The sequence below is a fragment of the Hordeum vulgare genome, chromosome 7H, assembly GCF_904849725.1.
Source record: "Hordeum vulgare subsp. vulgare chromosome 7H, MorexV3_pseudomolecules_assembly, whole genome shotgun sequence".
NCBI lineage: Eukaryota > Viridiplantae > Streptophyta > Magnoliopsida > Poales > Poaceae > Hordeum > Hordeum vulgare.
Window position 1 is genome coordinate 593,547,737 of NC_058524.1, and position 19,667 is coordinate 593,567,403.

Here is a 19,667-nt window from a genome sequence, read left to right on the forward strand (position 1 = left end):
TAGAGACAAACATCGGTCTGTTGTTGGCATGCTTGTGGTTTCTGTTAAGATAGGAGATCATTGTTATCATGGTTTATGTGACATGGGTGCTAGTGTTAGTGCAATACCTCAATCCTTATATGATGAAATCAAATATGAGATTGCACCTGTTGAGATAGAACCTATTGATGTGACTATTCAGCTTGCCAATAGAGATACTATCTGCCCTGTGGGAATTGTTAGGGATGTTGAAGTCTTGTGTGGTAAAACGAAGTATCCTGCTGATTTCCTCGTTCTTGTTACCGCACAAGATAGCTTTTGTACCATCATATTTGTTAGACCCTTCCTCAATACCGTCAATGCTCATATTGACTGTGAGAAGCAAATTGTCACTGTTGGCTTTGAAGGTGTGTCACATGAGTTCAATTTCTCCAAGTTTGGTAGACGACCTCATGAAAAGGAGTTGCCTAGTAAGGATGAAACTATTGCCTTAGCTTCTATTGCCATGCCTCCTACTGATCCCTTAGAGCAATACTTGCTTGAGCATGAAAATGATATGCATATGGATGAAAGAGATGAGATAGATAGAGTTGTCTTACAACAATATCCTATTCTTAAGAATAACTTGCCTGTTGAACTGCTTGGGGATCCACCCCCACCAAAGGGTGATCCTGTGTTCGAGCTTAAACAGTTGCCAGATACTCTTAAGTATGCTTATCTGGATGAAAAAGAGATATATCCTGTTATTATTAGTGCTAGCCTCTCAGAGCATGAAGAAAAGAAGTTGCTAAAAACTCTGAGGAAGCACCGTGCTGCTATTGGATATACTCTTGATGATCTCAAGGGCATTAGTCCCACTCTATGCCAGCACAAGATTAAAACTGATCCTGATTTCAAACCAGTTGCTGATCATCAAAGGAGATTGAATCCTAAGATGAAAGAAGTAGTAAGAAAAGAAATACTAAAGCTCTTGGAAGCGGGTATTATCTATCCTGTTGCTCATAGTGATTGGGTGAGTCCGGTGCATTGCGTCCCTAAGAAGGGAGGCATTACCATTGTCCCTAATGATAAGGATGAATTGATCCCACAAAGGATTATTAGTGGCTATAGGATGGTAATCGATTTTAGGAAATTGAATAAGGCCACTAGGAAAGATCATTACCCTTTGCCTTTTATCGACCAAATGCTAGAAAGGTTGTCCAAACACACACATACTTCTGCTTTCTAGACGGTTATTCTGGTTTCTCCCAAATACCAGTTGCACAATCTGATCAGGAGAAAACCACTTTCACCTGCCCTTTCGGTACCTTTGCTTATAGACGTATGCCTTTTGGCTTATGTAATGCACCTGCCACCTTTCAAAGATGTATGATGGCTATATCCTCTGAATTTTGTGTAAAGATTGTTGAGGTTTTCATGGATGACTTCTCCGTTTACGGGTCTTCCTTTGATGATTGCCTCAACAACCTTGATCGAGTCTTACAGAGATGTAAAGACACCAATCTTGTCTTGAATTGGGAGAAGTGCCACTTTATGGTTAATGAAGGCATCGTCTTAGGACATAAAATTTCTGAAAGAGGTATTGAAGTCGATAAGGCTAAGGTTGATGCAATCGAGAAAATGCCATACCCCACAGATATCAAAGGTCTAAGAAGTTTCCTTGGTCATGCTGGTTTCTATTGAAGGTTCATTAAAGACTTCTCTAAGATTTCTAGGTCTCTTACCAATCTCTTGCAAAAGGATATTCCTTTTGTTTTTGACGATGATTGTGAGGAAGCCTTCGAAATACTTAAGAGGGCTTTGATAACTGCACCTATTGTTCAACCACCTGATTGGAACCTACCTTTTGAGATCATGTGTGATGCTAGTGATTATGTTGTTGGTGTTGTTCTAGGGCAAAGAGTTGATAAGAAGTTGAATGTTATTCACTATGCTAGTAAAACTCTAGACAGTGCCCAAAGAAACTATGCTACTACGGAGAAGGAATTACATAGTTGACTCCAAAGTCACTATCCACACTGATCATGCTGCTATTAAGTACCTCATGGAGAAGAAGGACGCTAAGCCTAGACTTATCAGATGGGTTCTCTTCCTACAAGAGTTTGATTTGCACGTTATCGACAGAAAGGGTGCTGATAACCCCGTAGCAGATAACTTGTCTAGGTTGGAGAACGTTCTTGATGACCCACAACCTATTGATGATAGCTTTCCCAATGAGCAATTGAATTTCATCAATGCTTCACGTAGTGCACCGTGGTATGCTGATTATGCAAACTATATTGTTGCCAAATATATACCACCTAGTTTCACGTACCAGCAAAAGAAGAAATTCTTCTTTGACTTGAGACATTACTTTTGGGATGATCCTCACCTTTATAAGGAAGGAGTAGATGGTGTTATTAGACGTTGTGTACCTGAACATGAACAGGGACATATCCTACAGAAGTGTCACTCCGAGGCCTACGGAGGACACCATGCGGGAGATAGAATTGCACACAAGGTATTGCAATCAGGTTTCTATTGGCCCACTCTCTTCAAGGATGCCCATAAGTTTGTCTTGTCTTGTGACGAATGTCAAAGAATAGGTAATATTAGCAAACGTCAGGAAATGCCTATGAACTATTCACCTGTCATTGAACCATTTGATGTCTGGGGCTTTGATTATATGGTACCTTTTCCAAAATCCAACGGGTATACTCATATCCTAGTTGTTGTTGATTACGTCACTAAGTGGGTAGAAGTTATCCCCACTAGTAGTGCTGATCACAACACCTCTATAAGGATGCTGAAAGAAGTTATCTTCCCTAGATTTGGAGTCCCTAGATATCTAATGACCGACGGTGGTTCACACTTCATTCATGGTGCTTTCCGTAAAACGCTTGCTAAGTACGATGTCAACCATAGAATTACGTCTCCCTACCACCCTCAGTCCAATGGTCAAGTAGAGCTAAGCAATAGAGAGATTAAACTAATTGTGCAAAAGACTGTCAACAGGTCTAGAAAGAATTGGTCTAAGAAGCTCGATGATGCACTTTGGCTTATAGAACCGCCTATAAGAATCCCATGGGCATGTCTCCGTACAAAATGGTGTATGGTAAAGCATGTCATTTACCTCTTGAGGTAGAACATAAAGCTTATTGGGCAATCAAAGAGATCAACTTTGATTTCAAACTTGTCGGTGAGAAGAGGTTGTTTGACATTAGCTCGCTTGATGAATGGAGAACTCAGGCATATGAGAATGCCAAGCTGTTCAAAGAGAAGGTTAAGAGGTGGCATGATAAGAGGATACAAAAGCATGAGTTCAATGTAGGTTATTATGTCTTGCTATATAACTCTCGTTTAAGATTCTTTGCAGGCAAGCTTCTCTCTAAATGGGAAGGTCCCTATGTTGTTGAGGAAGTATATCGTTCCGGTGCTATCAAGATCAACAACACGGAAGGTAATTGTCGGAGAGTTGTAAATGGGCAGAGAATCAAGCATTATATCTCAGGTACTCCCATAAATGTTGAAAGCAATATTATCAATACCATAACTCCAAAAGAATACCTAAGGGATATTTATCAGCCTGTTTCAGACTCCGAAAACGAAGAGGTATGTGATTCGGTAAGAAAACGGAGTCCAAAACTTTTCCAATAGGATTTTTTCTCCGTTTTGGAATATTTGAAAAAATACAAAAATTGGAAGTAGTCCGGAAAGTGCGCGAGGAGGCGACAAGCCCGCACGGCGTGGGCCCACCCCCTGGCCGCGCCGTGTGGGCTTGTGGCCACCTCGTGCGCCTCCCAGACTCCGTTTTCGTGCGGGGTACTCCTTTTGGTATGGAAAAAAATCATTATATATACTCCCGTTTGGTCTGACCCCTGCATCACGCAGATTTCCTGTGTTTTTTGTTTCGAGCCTGTTTCTATTGCAGATCTAGATCGCTATGGCTTCCCCAAAAGCTCCGAAGGACAAGATCTTCGAGAAGGTCATCAATCCCTACCTCACGGGAGTGCTGCAACACCCTCAATCTATCGAGATGCGTGAGGGGATGTTGCACATCCGTGATGTTGAGGGGCCCAAGAAGACCGGAAGCATGGAGACGAGGCTCGAAGCAATAGAGCAACAAGTCTTCAAGTGCCAGGGGATGGTGGAGCGTGGACTCAACGCCAACCACATGATGATCGCGGAGTTCACCAACAAGCACATGATTGACGCCAATGACATTGGGAAGCACCTCTCCAGGCTCTATGACAGGATTGATCAACTCCAGGCCCAGATCTATGACCTGCAGAACCAAAACTGTGAGTATGAGTATAGATTTAAATCAATACGGTTGGCTGCAGATTTGAGAATTTCGGAGACTCGTTCATCTTTCCATGATGGAGCACCTATGCCTTGGAAGACGGGGGATCAAACTCATGTTGCAACAACTCCTCCACCACCACCAAAGGAAGACAACTAAGCATTGGTATGGGCAATCCCCTTGGCTTGTGCCAAGCTTGGGGGAGTTGCCCCGGTATCGTATCACCATCACATCTTTTTCCTTTACCTTTGTCTTAGTTTTCCTTTTTAGTTTTCTCTTTCTCTAGTAGATAAAAGTCTTAGTGTTTTAGTCTTGAGTTTTGCTTTGTGTCACCCCCGTTGTATTCAAGCTCATGAGCCATATAATAAAGAGTGTCTTAGTTGAAGGGCTTTGCCTCTTGCCATGATCAAAAGAGTGAGAATAGAACAAAAGCATGAAAGATCATGCAATGATCTTATGGGAAGTGACGGCTTCACATATAAAAAGAATGAGGATTGAAACTTGTTGAGGGTGGGCAAACGTAGACCTTGGTAATGGTTGCAATTAATAGGAAGTGATAAAGAAGGAGAGGTTCACATATAAATATATCATCTGTGACACCATTTGTGATTGTGAACACTCACTAAACTATTGCATGCCTAGAAGTAGATGTTGGACAAGGAAGACAACCTAATGAATTGTGTTTGCTTGGCTCCGAACAATGTTATATGATTAGAGATCCCTTAGCATGTGACGATTTCTTCCACCTCACATTAGCCAAACCTCCCACACTAAGTAGAGATACTACTTGTGCATCCATAAACCTTCAACCCAGTTTTTCCATGAGAGTCCACCATACCTACCTATGGATTGAATAAGATCCCTCAAGTAAGTTGTCATCGGCGCAAGCAATAAAAATTGCTCTCTAATATGTATGATCTATTAGTGTGTGGAAAATAAGCTTTGTACGAACCTGCGATGAGGAAGACATAAAAGCGACAGACTGCATAATAAAGTTCTTTATCACAGGAGGCAATATAAAGTGACATTCCTCCGCACTAAGAGGACATGCATCCAAAACTCAAAAGCGCATGACAACCTCTGCTTCCCTCTGCGAAGGGCCTATCCTGTACCTTTACTTTTTTGCCCTTGAAAGAGTCATGGTGATCTTCACCAATTCCTTATCCCGCCTTTATCTTGGCTAACGTCATATGCTTGGGAAAGATCTATATTCATATGTCAACTTGGAGGTAAGTATTCATGAATTATTATTGTTGACATTACCCTTGAGGTAAGCAGTTGGGAGGCAAAACTATAAGCCCCTATCTTTCTCTGTGTCCAAGTGAAACTTTGATCTCATGAGTACCACATGAGTTGTAGCAATTGTAGAGAACGAAAGAATGATTGAGTATGTGGATTTGCTTTACAAGCTCTTATTTGACTCTTTTTGATGTTGTGATAAATTGCAATTGCTTTAATGACTAAAGGCTATCGGTTGTTACTTCTCGGTAAGGTTCTTGATCCATGCTTTACTTTGTGTAGGAATTATCACTTTAGCATGAGAGATTATATGTTGGTGTTGCTGTTCTGAGCATGATCATGATGCATGCATGTTCGTATCTTGTTTTGTCGACACCTCTCTCCCTAAACATGTGGACATATTTATTGAGCTAGGCTTTCGCTTGGGGACAAGCGAGGTCTAAGCTTGGGGGAGTTGACACGTCCATTTTGCATCATGTTTTCATGATGATATTTATCGCTTCTTGGGCTGTTATTTCACTTCACGGTACAATTCTTATGCCTTTTCTCTCTTATTTTGCAAGGTTTACATGAAGAGGGAGAATACCGGCAGCTGGAATTCTGGCCTGAAAGTGGAGCAAAGTTGAGATACCTATTCCGCGCAACTCCAAACGCCGTAAAAATCAACGAGGATTTTTTTCCGGATTTATAAAAAATACTGGGCCGAAGAAGCGCCAGAGGGGCGCCAGGGGGTGGCCACAAGCCTGCACGGCATGGTCACCCCCCAGGTCGCGCCATGAGGGCTTGTGGGCACCGTGCTGGCCCACATGCCCCCCTCTTCTGCTATATGAAGGGTTTCGTCTGGAAAAAATCAGGGAGGAGCTTTTTCGTGGTTTCGCCGCCACGAGGCGGAACTTCAGCAGAACCAATCTAGAGCTCCGACATGACGATCCTGCCGAGGAAACTTCCCTCCCGGAGGGGGAAATCGTCGCCATCGTCATCACCAACACTCCTCTCATCGGAGGGGACTCGTCACCATCAAGATCTTCATCAGCACCATCTCATCTCCAAACCCTAGTTCATCACTTGTAACCAATCTCCGTCTCGCGACTCCGAATTGTACTTGTAAGGTTGCTAGTAGTGTTGATTACTCTTTATAGTTGATGCTAGTTGGATTATTTGGTGGAAGAGTTTATGTTCAGATCCTTGATGCTACTCATTACCTCTCTGGTCATGAATATGATTATGCTTTGTGAGTAGTTACTTTTGTTCCTGAGGACATGGGATAAGTCATGCTAATAGTAGTTATGTGAATTTGGTATTCGTTCGGTATTTTGATGTGTTGTATGTTGTTTTTCCTCTAGTGGTGTTATGTGAACGTCGACTACATAACACTTCACCATTATTTGGGCCTATAGGAAGGCATTGGGAAGTAGTAAGTAGATGATGGGTTGCTAGAGTGACAGAAGCTTAAACCCTAGTTTATGTGTTGCTTCGTAAGGGGCTGATTTGGATCCACTAGTTTAATGCTATGGTTAGACTTTGTCTTAATTCTTCTTTCGTAGTTGCAGATGCTTGCGAGAGGGGTCAATCATAAGTGGGATGCTTGTCCAAGTAAGGGCAGTACCCAAGCGCCGGTCCACCCACATATCAAACTATGAAAGTAACGAACGTGAATCATATGAACATGATGAAAACTAGCATGACAGAAATTCCCGTGTGTCCTCGGGAGCATTTTTCCTCCTATAAGACTTTGTCCAGGTTTGTCCCTTGCTACAAAAGGGATTGGGCCACTTTGCTGCACCGTTGGTACTTTTGTTGCTTGTTGCTTGCTACAAATCATCTCACCACACAATCACTTGTTACCGACAATTTCAGTGCCTGCAGATTTTACCTTGCTGAAAACCACTTGTCAGATCCTTCTGCTCCTCGTTGGGTTCGACACTCTTACTTATCGAAAGGACTACGATTGATCCCCTATACTTGTGGGTCATCACACTAGCATCTCATTCAAGCTCGAAAGTCTTATTAAAATCATGAAGTTGGAGCAAAGGAGCATGTGTTAACTTATCTTTCAATACCATGAAGGCTTCTTCATGTGTGGTACCCAAGCAAAAGGGACATGCTTCTTTGTAAGCTCATTGAGAGGTGCAACAATGGTGGAGACATCTCTCACAAAACGCATATAGAAACCAGCGAGGCCAAGAAAACTCCTCACTTGTGTGACCATTTTGGGCTGCGCCCAACTCTCAATAGCTTCAATCTTGGCTTTATCAACTTCAATTCCCTGTGGAGTAACAACATAGCCAAGAAATATACTCTGTCGGTGCAAAAGGTGCGCTTCCCATGGTTACCAAACAAACGTGCATCGCATAGATCAAGAAAAACACCACGCAAATGTTTCAAGTGTTCCTCCAAAGATCTACTATAAACCAGTATGTCATCAAAATATACTACCACAAATCGTCCAATGAAAACACGTAAAACCTCGTTCATTAATCTCATGAAAGTGCTTGGTGCATTAGTTAACCCAAAAGGCATGACTAAGCACTCATATAATTCAAACTTAGTTTTAAATGTTGTTTCCCATTCATCTCCCAATTTCATACGAATTTGTTGGTATCCACTACGCAAATCAACTTTGGAGAAAATGGTAGAGCCAATTAATTCATCAAGCATATCATCTAACCTAGGAATGGGATGACGATAATGAATAGTAATATTATTGATGCCTCTACAATCAACACACATTCGCGATGTACCATCTTTTTTGGCACTAGAATAATAGGAACTACACAAAGACTAAGGGATTCACGTATATAACCTTTGTTGAATGAACTCCTGCAAAGCAAAACAAAAGTATCTAATTTAGGCAGCATCATATGTTCATGAACATTAGAAAGATTTCCAAGAAAAGAAAATACCTGGTAATTCAATTGGTGTGCGCGAGCTCTAGTAACTGGTCCAGTAGGTATAGCAGGTGTAACAATGGTATCGATGTCCTCATCACGAGGTTCCGCCTCGAGACGGTGGCGCTTCGTCCCAAATGTCTTATCTTTTTTTCTAAGGAAAATGGCTTCATATAGCGGACGATGGGCACAGGTGGACCTACGTGGCCTCCACAAGCTCACAGGGCGCGCCCTAGGGGGTGGGCACACCACCTAACTTGTGGGACCGTGGAGGCTCCTCTCTGGTATATTCTTCTTCCAGTATTTGATATCTAATCAAAAAAAACACCCAACAATTTTTCACATCATTTCGAGCTCCAGAGAATAGCTATCTATGTTGTAGCTCCTTTTAGGTCCAGAATTCCAGCTATCGACAATCTCCATCGTGATAGTACTTGCAATTTAAGAGAAAAAGGTATTATAATAGCATAAAAAAGTGAAATGTAACTATAAAACATTAGATATAACAATAGAAAAACATGATGCAAAATGAAGGTACCACACGACGTCTCCACGACCGCAATTTTGAGGCCCCGGCCTTCTCAATGCCTCTGGGATGTGTTGTTGATGTTTGCTCCTCACACGAGTTTGGATGGATAAGGCAAAAGGGGATGAAGAGAGATGAGGTGTGGACGGTGCGAGGGAGATAGAGATGTCATAAAGGAGAGGATGTGTGGTAGGTAGAGGAGGAGGTCGGCGCAAGCATGGGATCCATCGTGTGATCCCAAGTGTTTCCTCCAAGTATTGGCTGATTTTTTTTCCTCTGTGGTATCATAGAGGGGGAGGGGTTAGTGTACCCTCAGTATCCACCGATGCATATGCAACACACACCAAACACATGTTCCTCGCACCTCATTGAGGTGAAGAGCCCACAGAACATCTAGTAGTTCTCTCAGAATGCTCAGTAGAGGGGCTTGTTGATTTCAGGCCACTACTTGAAAAATATTTTTTATGTCTTACACTTTATAATTATGTTTCTATATGTTTCACCAAGCCATGATTTAATCATGTGTCATACAAGATTTATGAATGGCAAAGATTTTTTTATGAATTCCCAAATTATGGAGCAATTATGTAAGGAAGCTACCAACTAGTGTCATCTAGTCTAAAACATGCAATCCAAACAGACAATAACCGAGCAATGCTTCTCTCCTATCACACAAAACCTCTTAGAAAAAGAAAACCAACAAAAGGATAGTGCTCGACTCAACAATAGAACAACCCAAGAAATGAATAACCCATCGAATATTAGCCAGCAAACATGGATTCAACAAGAGAAGAGAAAAGCAATGATGTGCATGAAAGAAAAGCGATAGCGAAAAGCGGCACATGGAAGCGTCGTGTATGCTTCTAGTAAACTATGAAAAATATTATATTGCTACTCTGCACACCACGAAAGAAAAGGAGAAACGGACTTGCAACTTACTATATGCATGATTGCACTAATCAAATCAAAAGTGTTTGTGTGAAACCAAGAGAATCACAACCCTCAAACATTCACATTTCCTCTCTCCTGGTGACGCTCATACATTAAACCCTCTCCGTCGACGGTGCCAAACTTGAGGAACCCTCTCGCCTTACAAAACTTCATGAGGTAATACACCCCGAGGCCTGCCGCGGTAAATATAGCGCTGATGGCATATACCTTCCAGCCAGCGATGGCCATGACAAAGACAAGGAACCCTGAGGGGACGAGGCAGAGGACAACAATGCCCGGGAGCCGAAGCGGCACACGATAGGGGCGTGACATCTCGGGCCTCTTGATACGAAGCCAGACGAAGGTGGCAAACTCAAGGAGCATGCCGAGGCTGTAGAGGAAGTTGGCAGCGGCCACAATGTTGTTGAAGCTGAAGAAGGACATGCCGAGGGTGATGAGGCTGGTGACCACGATGCTGACCCAGGGAGTGTTGAAGATTGGGGCACGTAAAGCGAACACACGGGGGAGGAGGCCTAGGTCCGCCATTCCAAGAAGCTGGAATGCCGCACTGCTTAGCGTCGCCGAGTAGAGGCCGATGGAGGAGAGCACCGCACCCACCTCGATCCAGTACTTGAGCCAGTCGCCGGCGATCGTTCCTGCGTTGCAGTGACATTAGTCATGTCATATGGCTTATGGCCAAATGGCACTCTTGCCTTTTGTGAAGAAACCTTACTTATACACACAAAAAAAGGTTATTCTGTAATATGACAAATGCTACTGAACATGCGGCCAGAACACATGCAATGCATACACTTTCAGTTTAAGAACATTAAAACAACTTGCCTGCACATATCTATAACATGAACTTGCAATTGCTCATACACTCGTGGACTCGTGGCGGTTACATGTGGAGTACAAGTTAAGCGGGGCGAAGGCCTTTATTTTTTGGAAAATTTGTGCTTTTATATATGCTGCGGTGGAAATCAATTGTCACAATTATGTCTTGAATATTATGGCAGTGTCCTTGTTTGTGAACTGGAGGAAGTAGTATATGTGTGCACACCATGCAACAATATCCTATGATTCTTTATGCCAAAAGGGAATGAATCATTTGCAACCCCAGCAACACTAAAGAACTGTTACCAAACCCATCCATATGTTGTGTATGATCACGGAAATGGTGCGCATTGATATAGAGAGACCAATAATCAATACTACTAGCTGCAGTGCATCGACAAGAATCCGGAAACATGATGTTATTGCAACTTGCAAGCAACAAGGTTGTAAAGCAATGCGTTTGCGTCGATTTAATACTAATCAAGCAATGAGTGGATTGATTACCTGCGGCGTCGGCGAAGAAGCCGTTCCCCCATTGCTCCGGCGGCGCGTCGACGGCGCCGGTGGCGGCCATGAGCGGCAGCAGGTACCCGAGGGACGTCATGGCGACGGACGACATGAGCGCCGTCGGGAACGTCTTGCCGGGGTTCTCCACCTCGCCGGCCATGGTGCTGACACTGTCCCAGTAGTTGAGGTTCCAGAAGAGGGTGTTGAAGAAGAGCTTCCAGTCCTTTTCCCCCGCGGTGGCCGCCCACCTGTGCGGCCGGATCTTGGGCAGCGCGATGCCGGACATGAGCACGAACGGCGAGAGGGAGGCGACCCCCAGCGCGACGGCGGACCAGCCGACGACGCTGAGGCCGGTGTAGTTGAGGACGGAGAGCGCGACGTTGAAGGTGACGATGGTGGCGACCCGGGCGCCGCCGGCGGCGACGGCGGGGACGACGCGGGCGAGGTAGTCGGCGCAGAGCGCGGGGAAGGCGGCGCCGTTGATGGCCCCCGAGACGTACTTCCAGGTGCCCATGAGGGAGCCCGAGACGGGGCCGAAGGCGCGGTCGGCCCAGACGACGAAGCCGCCGTTCCCCGGCATGGCGGTGGAGAGCTCGGCGGTGACGAGCGACTCCGGGATGGCCCAGATGAAGGGGAAGATGAGGAAGCCGAGCAGCGCGAAGAGGGGCCCCGCCGACTGCACCGCCGGCTCGGCGCCGTAGGGCCCGCCGGCGACCTCGAAGAAGATGAGGAAGATGAGCGGGACCAGGGACAGCTTGTTCTTGGCGCCCTTCTTGCCATGGCCGGCCGCCCCTCCTCCTCCGGCTGGCACCCCTCCGCCGCCGTCGCCGGCCGGCGCCACCGGCTTGTCGCCGTCAAGGCTCTTGATCTCTCCGGTCATCCCCGGAGTAGGAGTAGGAGTAGGAGCAGGAGTGGGGGAATAGGGGTTAGGATGGATGCCGTAACCAACCCTGGATTCGTGCTCCGCGGAGTCGGGGGAGGAGGTTGGTCTCGGCCTCGCGCAGCCATTGGGGACCGAGTTTATATGACACCCATCCTCTCCTCTCCTCTCCGTGCATAACTGCTTTAGCAAGGCTGCGGCCTGCGGGGTTGGTGCAGCAGCAAAGCACTCAGAGTCAGGAGCCAGGGCTCATCACATCACACGCAGTGGTACGACCGACGAACACCGAGACGACGAGATCCACAGATTCTTCCATGGGAATTCGATGCGGTTCGGAGGCGGGCAGCGGATCGGGTTCCGTGCGAGACCGATGGGTGCACGGGAGTGATGCGGATGCGAATGCGATGCGATGTGATGTGATCCGATGCACCAGTTGGCACCGGGTGATGAGTCCAAGCTGCGGAACTGATTCAGGCGAGCGCGTATTCGGCCCCACTCTCTGCTTCCTGCCGAGTGCCGACCGCGTATCTTGGAACATCCGGAAATTCAGTTCCGAATCCCGGTGACCACAGCCTTTTGGCTAGCTTCAGGGAGGCTCATGACATCTCCGTCAAGGGCCCTGTTTGGATACTCTAACTGTGTTAGAGGTTAGAGTTAGATTCTAACCTTGGACTAACTCTAAACTAACTCTAACCAAAGAGGTGTTTGGATCGAAGGGTTAGATTGTCAATAAATGCACCTTTTCCAATCATTTGACTCCTTTATCAATGATTTGGTGTGGTGGAAGTAGAGAGAAAGGTAACTTTTTGCGGGCCCAACCCAACTCTAACCCAAATAAGCACCTCTTGAGTGGGTTAGTTTTTTTGGATGGGTTAGATGCATCTAACCAACTCTAACCCACCCTGTTTGGATGTTTTGGGGTTAGATTGGTCCAATCTAACCAACTCTAACTCTGACTCATGGATCCAAACAGGGCCAAGGACTTGGGATGTAGCGGAAACGCTGTCAATTAGGGTATGATGATTTTGTAGCGTGTCACTCGTTAAGCATGGTAAGAGTCTGATCAGTGGCGCCTTACTAAAATACCACAGACAAGCAAGTTATTTGTTACAATTACACACATTAAGGCAGCCAACCCGCTATGCCACGTGGCACGTGCTGGTTGGCCGTGGTGTGATTCTTTAATGATTATTTCAGGAAGATGAAAGTAAAACTTTTTCTTTCTTTTCAGGAACAGTTTTTAGGCCTTTTCTTTTTTTCTTTTCAGATGGATGTGATGTCCACGTGATGAGAGATTTTTTTACAAAAAATTGAGATGAAGATGAGATTTTTTTAGGAAAGAGAAATACATGCACAACTTCCTCTCAAGAGATCCGCAATGGCGGCCCCCAGCCACTAGTTTCCACTAGCTAAATACCCGTGCGTTGCAACGGGGGTAAACATCAAATGTGTTAAATATATACCTTTTAAGATCCGCAATAATGCCACTTACAAAATTTAAAATAATCTTTTAAGTGGTTTTCATGATAGCTAATTCACATTTGGGTTACCATGGCACATTATATTCCTTCAATGTAGCCAAAATTAAAAGGAAAGGCAACTAAAAGGGCGCAAGGAGAGGAATATATTGTGCTCAAATTCTCATCGCTGCAAACATTACAAACGTTGATATATAAGTGAACATCTCTCTTCCAGGAGATATGGCATGGGAGGGGAGGGGAAGCGCCAACTACCGCGTCGTTGCGTTGGAGTGCAGGGCGGCGGCGTTGCTGATGCTTGCGTCCGAGCAGGTGCCGCCGCACTCCGGCGCTCGGCACCATTGTATTCTTCGCCGGCCGGTTCACCGTCACGTTGTCTGATGGGTGAAGCTTCTATGGTGCCGCGGGCTACGGCTCCTCCCACACCGGTGATCCCAACCGCGACAACAAGGGGAAGAACAAGGTAGCAATGACGATGAGCAGCTGACGGTTGCCGAGAAGGGCGGCTCATCGTGGTAGAGCGCGCGCAGATGATTTTTTTCGGTGAGAGACGGAAGTGGGCGCGCGAGGGGTTGGGGGAGATGGGTGCGTGCGTGCGTGCCTGACGGACTGGCGGTTGTTGCCCTTTTTCTGGGGTTTTTTGTACGAGTGAAGGTGGGAAGGGTGAGGTTGAAGCATCATGACTGTAGATTCTCCTTTAATAGTTTTAAAATAATTGCTTGAATTGAGAAACATTCGTCGATCATGATGTCATGTAATTTTCATTCATAACAACATGATTCTCTACCATGCTCCTTCCTTCTTGACGCCAGCTCTATCTTCATAAAAAGAGGGAGCTCCTGACTGCCTTGTCGCTCCAAGGAATGACACCGGGACACCCCCAATCCTAGTAGCCAAGTTCACATGCCCAATACCACCCTATTGTCGTCACCGGTGGCCATCGGCGGTGGTGACGAATGTCGGCTCTGTGAATCAGGCGAGTGCGGCTCTACTCCTCTTTTCCATCACCCTTTACATCCCCGACCTATGCCTAGATCTGACGAGGCACCTGGTGGAGCCCAAATTTCAGGACCGAGTAATTGATCATCATTTTTTTTGTCAGAGAATAAACCTAATTACAACAGAAGAAATGTAAAAGACAAAACAGAGAAGCTTAGATCATTTGAGGTATTAAATGTAATTTTTGAAAACCAATTGATACGAATCATGAGTTAAGTGGACCCTAGATTATTCCCATGGCAATCCTAGATTATTTTATCCTCGTTCTTTTTTCCTTGGTCATTCTGTTCCACTGATCCATGCCTTTAGAGTAAAAGCAGATTGACTATCTTGACAAAATATGCCTCATGCTAGTATGAAGCTTTGGTAATTGATGATTGAAAGGAGACTCAAGACCAATGTCTGTCCGCCTCCTTGTTCCAACTGATTTTCTTTTCTTTCAAGTTACTTACTGCAGCAAATCAAAAATGTAACCCAACTTAAAAACTCAAAAATATAACTATGAAAAATCACCAGGTATCTCAGGGTGGAGGCAAGCATAATTCCTTGCTTTGTCCACAACAGTACACCGACATACCAACTGTGGTATGTTTTTTCTGTTCCCTCGATAAAATTCCAGCTAAGATTCATATGTACCACTGAACTCCTTCAATCATAAAATTGCAAAAAACATGATTAGTTAGATGGAGTAGGAAGGGAAGCAGAAGAGGGAGAAACGTGAACATGTTAAACAGAGAAATGTCATAAGGTCGTCAAGTGGATCAGCTGGTCAATTCCACCCAAGATGAAGTGAGCTTGACTTACGAACGGCGATCGTCCTTCTCCACCCCACAAAAGGCCTTCAATGGATCACTGGACTTGTGCCCTTCGTCCGAGTGGCGAAACTTCGTGTAGCCGTCCTTCCCTAGGCAGCCAAACAACACCGACAGGCGCTCACGGTTGCTTGGTGTCCTCACACATAATATTTTGGAAGTAAAAGATAATCAGGATCAGAATGGCACATATTTTGGTTTTCTAAAAATCATATTCCACATTCCCACTTTACATGGTATGAGAGTTTGAGCAGAAACATGGGGTTAGCTCCTTGTCTACTTCAGGAATTGTACACTTTACATTATTTAATTTGCAGGAGAGAACTTCAAGACAACATGGAATTATATGATGTACAGAGTATGTACTTATGAAGGAAAAAATAGACCATGTGGACTAAAATCTGACAATTCTGTTTCACATGTATCCCAAAGACCAAATACTCTGCATTTAACTACTGATATATCACTATTCTAATATGGTATATACAAAATAAGCCTATCATGCACTTATATCATTTTAATAGGTGGATTATCAGCAAGTATGGTTTTATCAAATCAATAGTGTTTACTGGAACAGAAATTTTGGATAAGAAAACATGTAATATCTGCTATATGATGTACAGAGTATGTACTTATGAAGGAAAAAATAGACCATGTGGACTCTAAAATCTGACAATTCTGTTTCACATGTATCCCCAAGACCAAATACTCTGCATTTAACTACTGATAGGTCACTATTTTAATTAAAACACACGCACAAGTCTCACAAAAAAATTGGGATATCTGAAGAACCAAACTGTAGTGTGCCCAGACATTGTTCTTACCAGAGGAAGACCTCCAGCTGCCCTCTCAACAGGTAGCTACAAGGTTTGAAGAACTGTCCATACTTCATCTCCCACTCCGACAGCATCGTGCAAATGCACCTTGCGCTGATGGAATCCGCCCAGTGCATGATGCCACCCCTGGTTGCATTTCACAATTGATTTCTTCAGCAGTTGCAGTCAGGGAGCTCGACGAATCATCTTATTAGCATTCAAAATTATGGATGATTCGACACTTGTACGGTGGGAAACCCATGCCGAAGATGGAGGCGATGTCGAGATCAGAGGCTTTGAAGGTAATACCCTCGCCCAGGACACGACATGCTTCGTTGATAACCCGGAATAACACCATCTCTGCTATTGTGCTGTTGTCAAGCTTGAGCAACTGCCACCATGCACAAGAATCATGATGATTAGAAATGTCCATTGGTATTTTCTGATATCTAGCAACATTTTGCATTCAACTGAAATATGGTGTGCATGGAGAGTAAGAGATCCATTCACTCCAAATACATGTATGCATAAATGGGATAATCTATCTGCCATCAATATTGAAACTTGTTTAGGTTATATCTAGTCCACCAAATAATGAGATTTCACCAAACACACTAGGTTAATTAGAAAGTTGCCTTACTTATTTGACCATCAACACGTATTATCTACAAGTCAACACTAACCTCATAAGAACCTTTTTAAAATGTGCACCAGGAAGCATATGTTGACGTTTTATTTTTTTCTTTCACAAACCCTCAAGAAAAGACGATGTTGCTAAAGTGAAGAAAAAAGGAACGTAGGTAAAAACATTGGAAAATGAAACCAAACCTCGGGATCCGGTGTGGCTCCGGCAATTCTCCTTGACTCCTCGACATAGTTCATGATTTCAAGATCAGGGCTCGCCTTCCTCTTACCCTCATACCTGTAAAACCCCTTTTGGAGGCTTCACGTGCGGAACAGCAACAGAAACAAGAAAAGCATACTCACCAATGGGAACCAAGGAAACGTTGCAAGTTATAAATGAATAGTTTACCTGTTCTTTTGTCTTCAATCATGAGAGGAATCAACATTGACTTGTACACCCGCTCAGGGAAGTTTTCAAGGTACTGCATGCCTGTGGCTAGAGCAACTCCAAAACCAACCAAATATGTCATTCTACAGAGAAGCTCTTTAAATGAAAATGGTGCGTGATTCAACATGATTTGATCAGCATAAGTGCATGAGGCAAGCGAAATGATGCTGATAGTCTCACTTATGAGCATTCCCGTTTGAATCATCGCAAGTGAGAGAGATTAGATACTGGCAAAGATATTTTTTGTTGTCTAAATACCTGAATGGACCAATTGGCATCCCGAATTCAGTACAAACCTGGTCGATCTTGTAAACATCCATTCCATGATCAACAAGCAAGAGTGTTGCCTGAGGAATTTAGGAAGTAGTTCAGGTATCACAACTAAGGAATTTATTCTGGATTTCATTAGCATTTCCTTACGTGAAGAAGTGTGTGTCAACAATGCGGTCTTGGGAATTTGTCTTCTCCGCGATTAGGTTAAGATCAATTGTGGAAGTATTAGTGGCAAGAATACAATGGGAAGGATAGTGTTGCTCCAATTTAGTAATAATCTGCTGCTTCAACTTCACATTCTCGACAACTGCCTGAACAAGCAGCATAAGGATAACCGGGTTAACTAAAACAGTGGAAGCGATATATTCCAGTAGGGCTCTCTCCTACCATTCTTTGCTTGATGCAACAGATGTAAGGTAATTAGATATAGAACTCGCCTCGATTGCTAAGTCTACACTCCTGAATTTATAGTAATCGAGGACACCTGTAAGAAGTGAGAGTGTCTTCTCATATTTCTCACTGGTCATTTTCCTTTCCTCACACGACTCTACAAGTTTTCTGATCGAAGTGTTATAGTTAGGCACCCCTTCCATTTTCATGTTAGTCTGGACATCAAGATGAAAGAATATTCAGATAAGAAGTGATGAGGTAATGTTAAGCCATCATCTACCTTTGATCCTGTCCATTCCTGCGTTTAGGAATTTCTCATCGACTTCTTTGAGTATAACATGATAATGACTCAGTATCAGCGCGGTTGCGATTCCAGAACCCATAAGTCCACCACCAACAATGGCAACTTTAGATACCTTCCTTGGCATCAAACCCAAGTCTGTGATCTCAGGAACCTGCTACAATTGAGTATAAGACTGTCATTCTAAATTATAATGTAGTTACACTGACCTCATAAGAACCTTTTTAAAATGTGTACATAGCAAGCATATAGTTAGGTTGGATTTCCGTCGTTAGCATTGAAAAACGAATCTGCATAACCATGTGTTAGATGAAAATAGTGGTCCCGAAAACCTCGACGCGGGCAGCGGCGGTGTGGTGCGTGAGGCTAAATTTCTCGACGGACGCGAAGGCGCCGAGGAGGAGGGGGTTGTCGGTGCCGAGGTGAGGCTTCTCCGGCACATACTCCACCCCCACCTGCAATAAATCGTGGCATTAGGCGTAACTCGAGCAGATTACAGGACGATGGAATCGGAGCTCGCCTGGGGGTGGGGTTCAGGTTCGGGGCGGGCGCTCTCCTCGGAACCCTCGTCGGCCCTGCATTGGCGCCCGCGACCCTGCTCTTCCTATCCCGACTGCAGCGTCGGCGGCGGGGGTGGCCGCGCCTGGCTCGCCTGGGGGTGGGGGTCGGGTTCGGGGCAGGCGCTCTCCTCGGAACCCTCGTCGGCCCCTGCATTGGCGCCCGCGGCCGTGCTCTTCCTGTCCCGACGGCAGCGTCGGCGGCGGGGATGGTCGCGCCTGGCTCGCCTGGGGGTGGGGGTCGGGTTCGGGGCGGGCGCTCTCCTCGGAACCCTCGTCCTGCATTGGCGCCTGCGGCCCTGCTCTTCCTGTCCCGACTGCAGCGTCGGCGGCGGGGGTGGCCGCGCCTTCAGGCTCTCCGCGTCCGCCACGGAAGATCCGCGTGTGGCGCGCATCCACCGGTGACCCCGCCATGCACAAGCGCGTCGGCTCGCTCTCGAAGCTCGGGGACTCTCTCATGAGATCCGTCAGGCCGTCGCATTACATCGAGATGCGCCACCGGCACAGCTCCGTCTGGCTGCGGCACTTCGACGTTGTCTCGTGCCTCAGCCTCGACACCGACGTCGGGCTGCTCTACTCCGGGTCGTTCTCCTTCCTCTCTCTGGTGGGATGATTTTTCGCAGGAGAGAGACCAGATCGGGAACGAGGGTTGGGGAGAGGTGGGGTGGGAAACGTGGCAGTTTTTTTTACGTGGGAGGGGGGGGGGTCGAACGAAGGGAGGTGGGATCGAGAGGTCGAACCATCGGTTTGGTCGAACCATCACGACGTTCGATCCTGCTTTAATAGTAGAGAGATTATAGTGTGATTCTTTGGGCTCAAGATTCCTCTGTGCCGACTTTGACTAAAAGGTCACATCTTAACCCCTAAAACGGTATTTTGTCAATCCCTAATCATGTACTAAG

The 19,667-nt window shown here is 45.3% G+C and overlaps 1 protein-coding gene and 1 pseudogene across 1 annotated transcript; both read right to left on the bottom strand.

Annotated features, from left to right (window-relative positions):
* Positions 1 to 9,842: 9,842 nt before the first annotated feature.
* LOC123411724 (probable polyamine transporter At3g13620) lies at positions 9,843 to 12,316 on the bottom strand. Its single transcript, XM_045104688.1, has 2 exons — positions 11,186 to 12,316; positions 9,843 to 10,500 (listed from the first exon to the last, which is right to left on the bottom strand). The coding sequence occupies exons 1-2, from the start codon at positions 12,066 to 12,068 to the stop codon at positions 9,917 to 9,919; spliced, it is 1,467 nt and encodes a 488-aa protein (XP_044960623.1). The 5' UTR covers positions 12,069 to 12,316; the 3' UTR covers positions 9,843 to 9,916.
* A 2,848-nt stretch (positions 12,317 to 15,164) lies between these two features.
* On the bottom strand, positions 15,165 to 19,179 carry LOC123409412 (annotated as a pseudogene).
* Between the last annotated feature and the right edge of the window lie 488 nt (positions 19,180 to 19,667).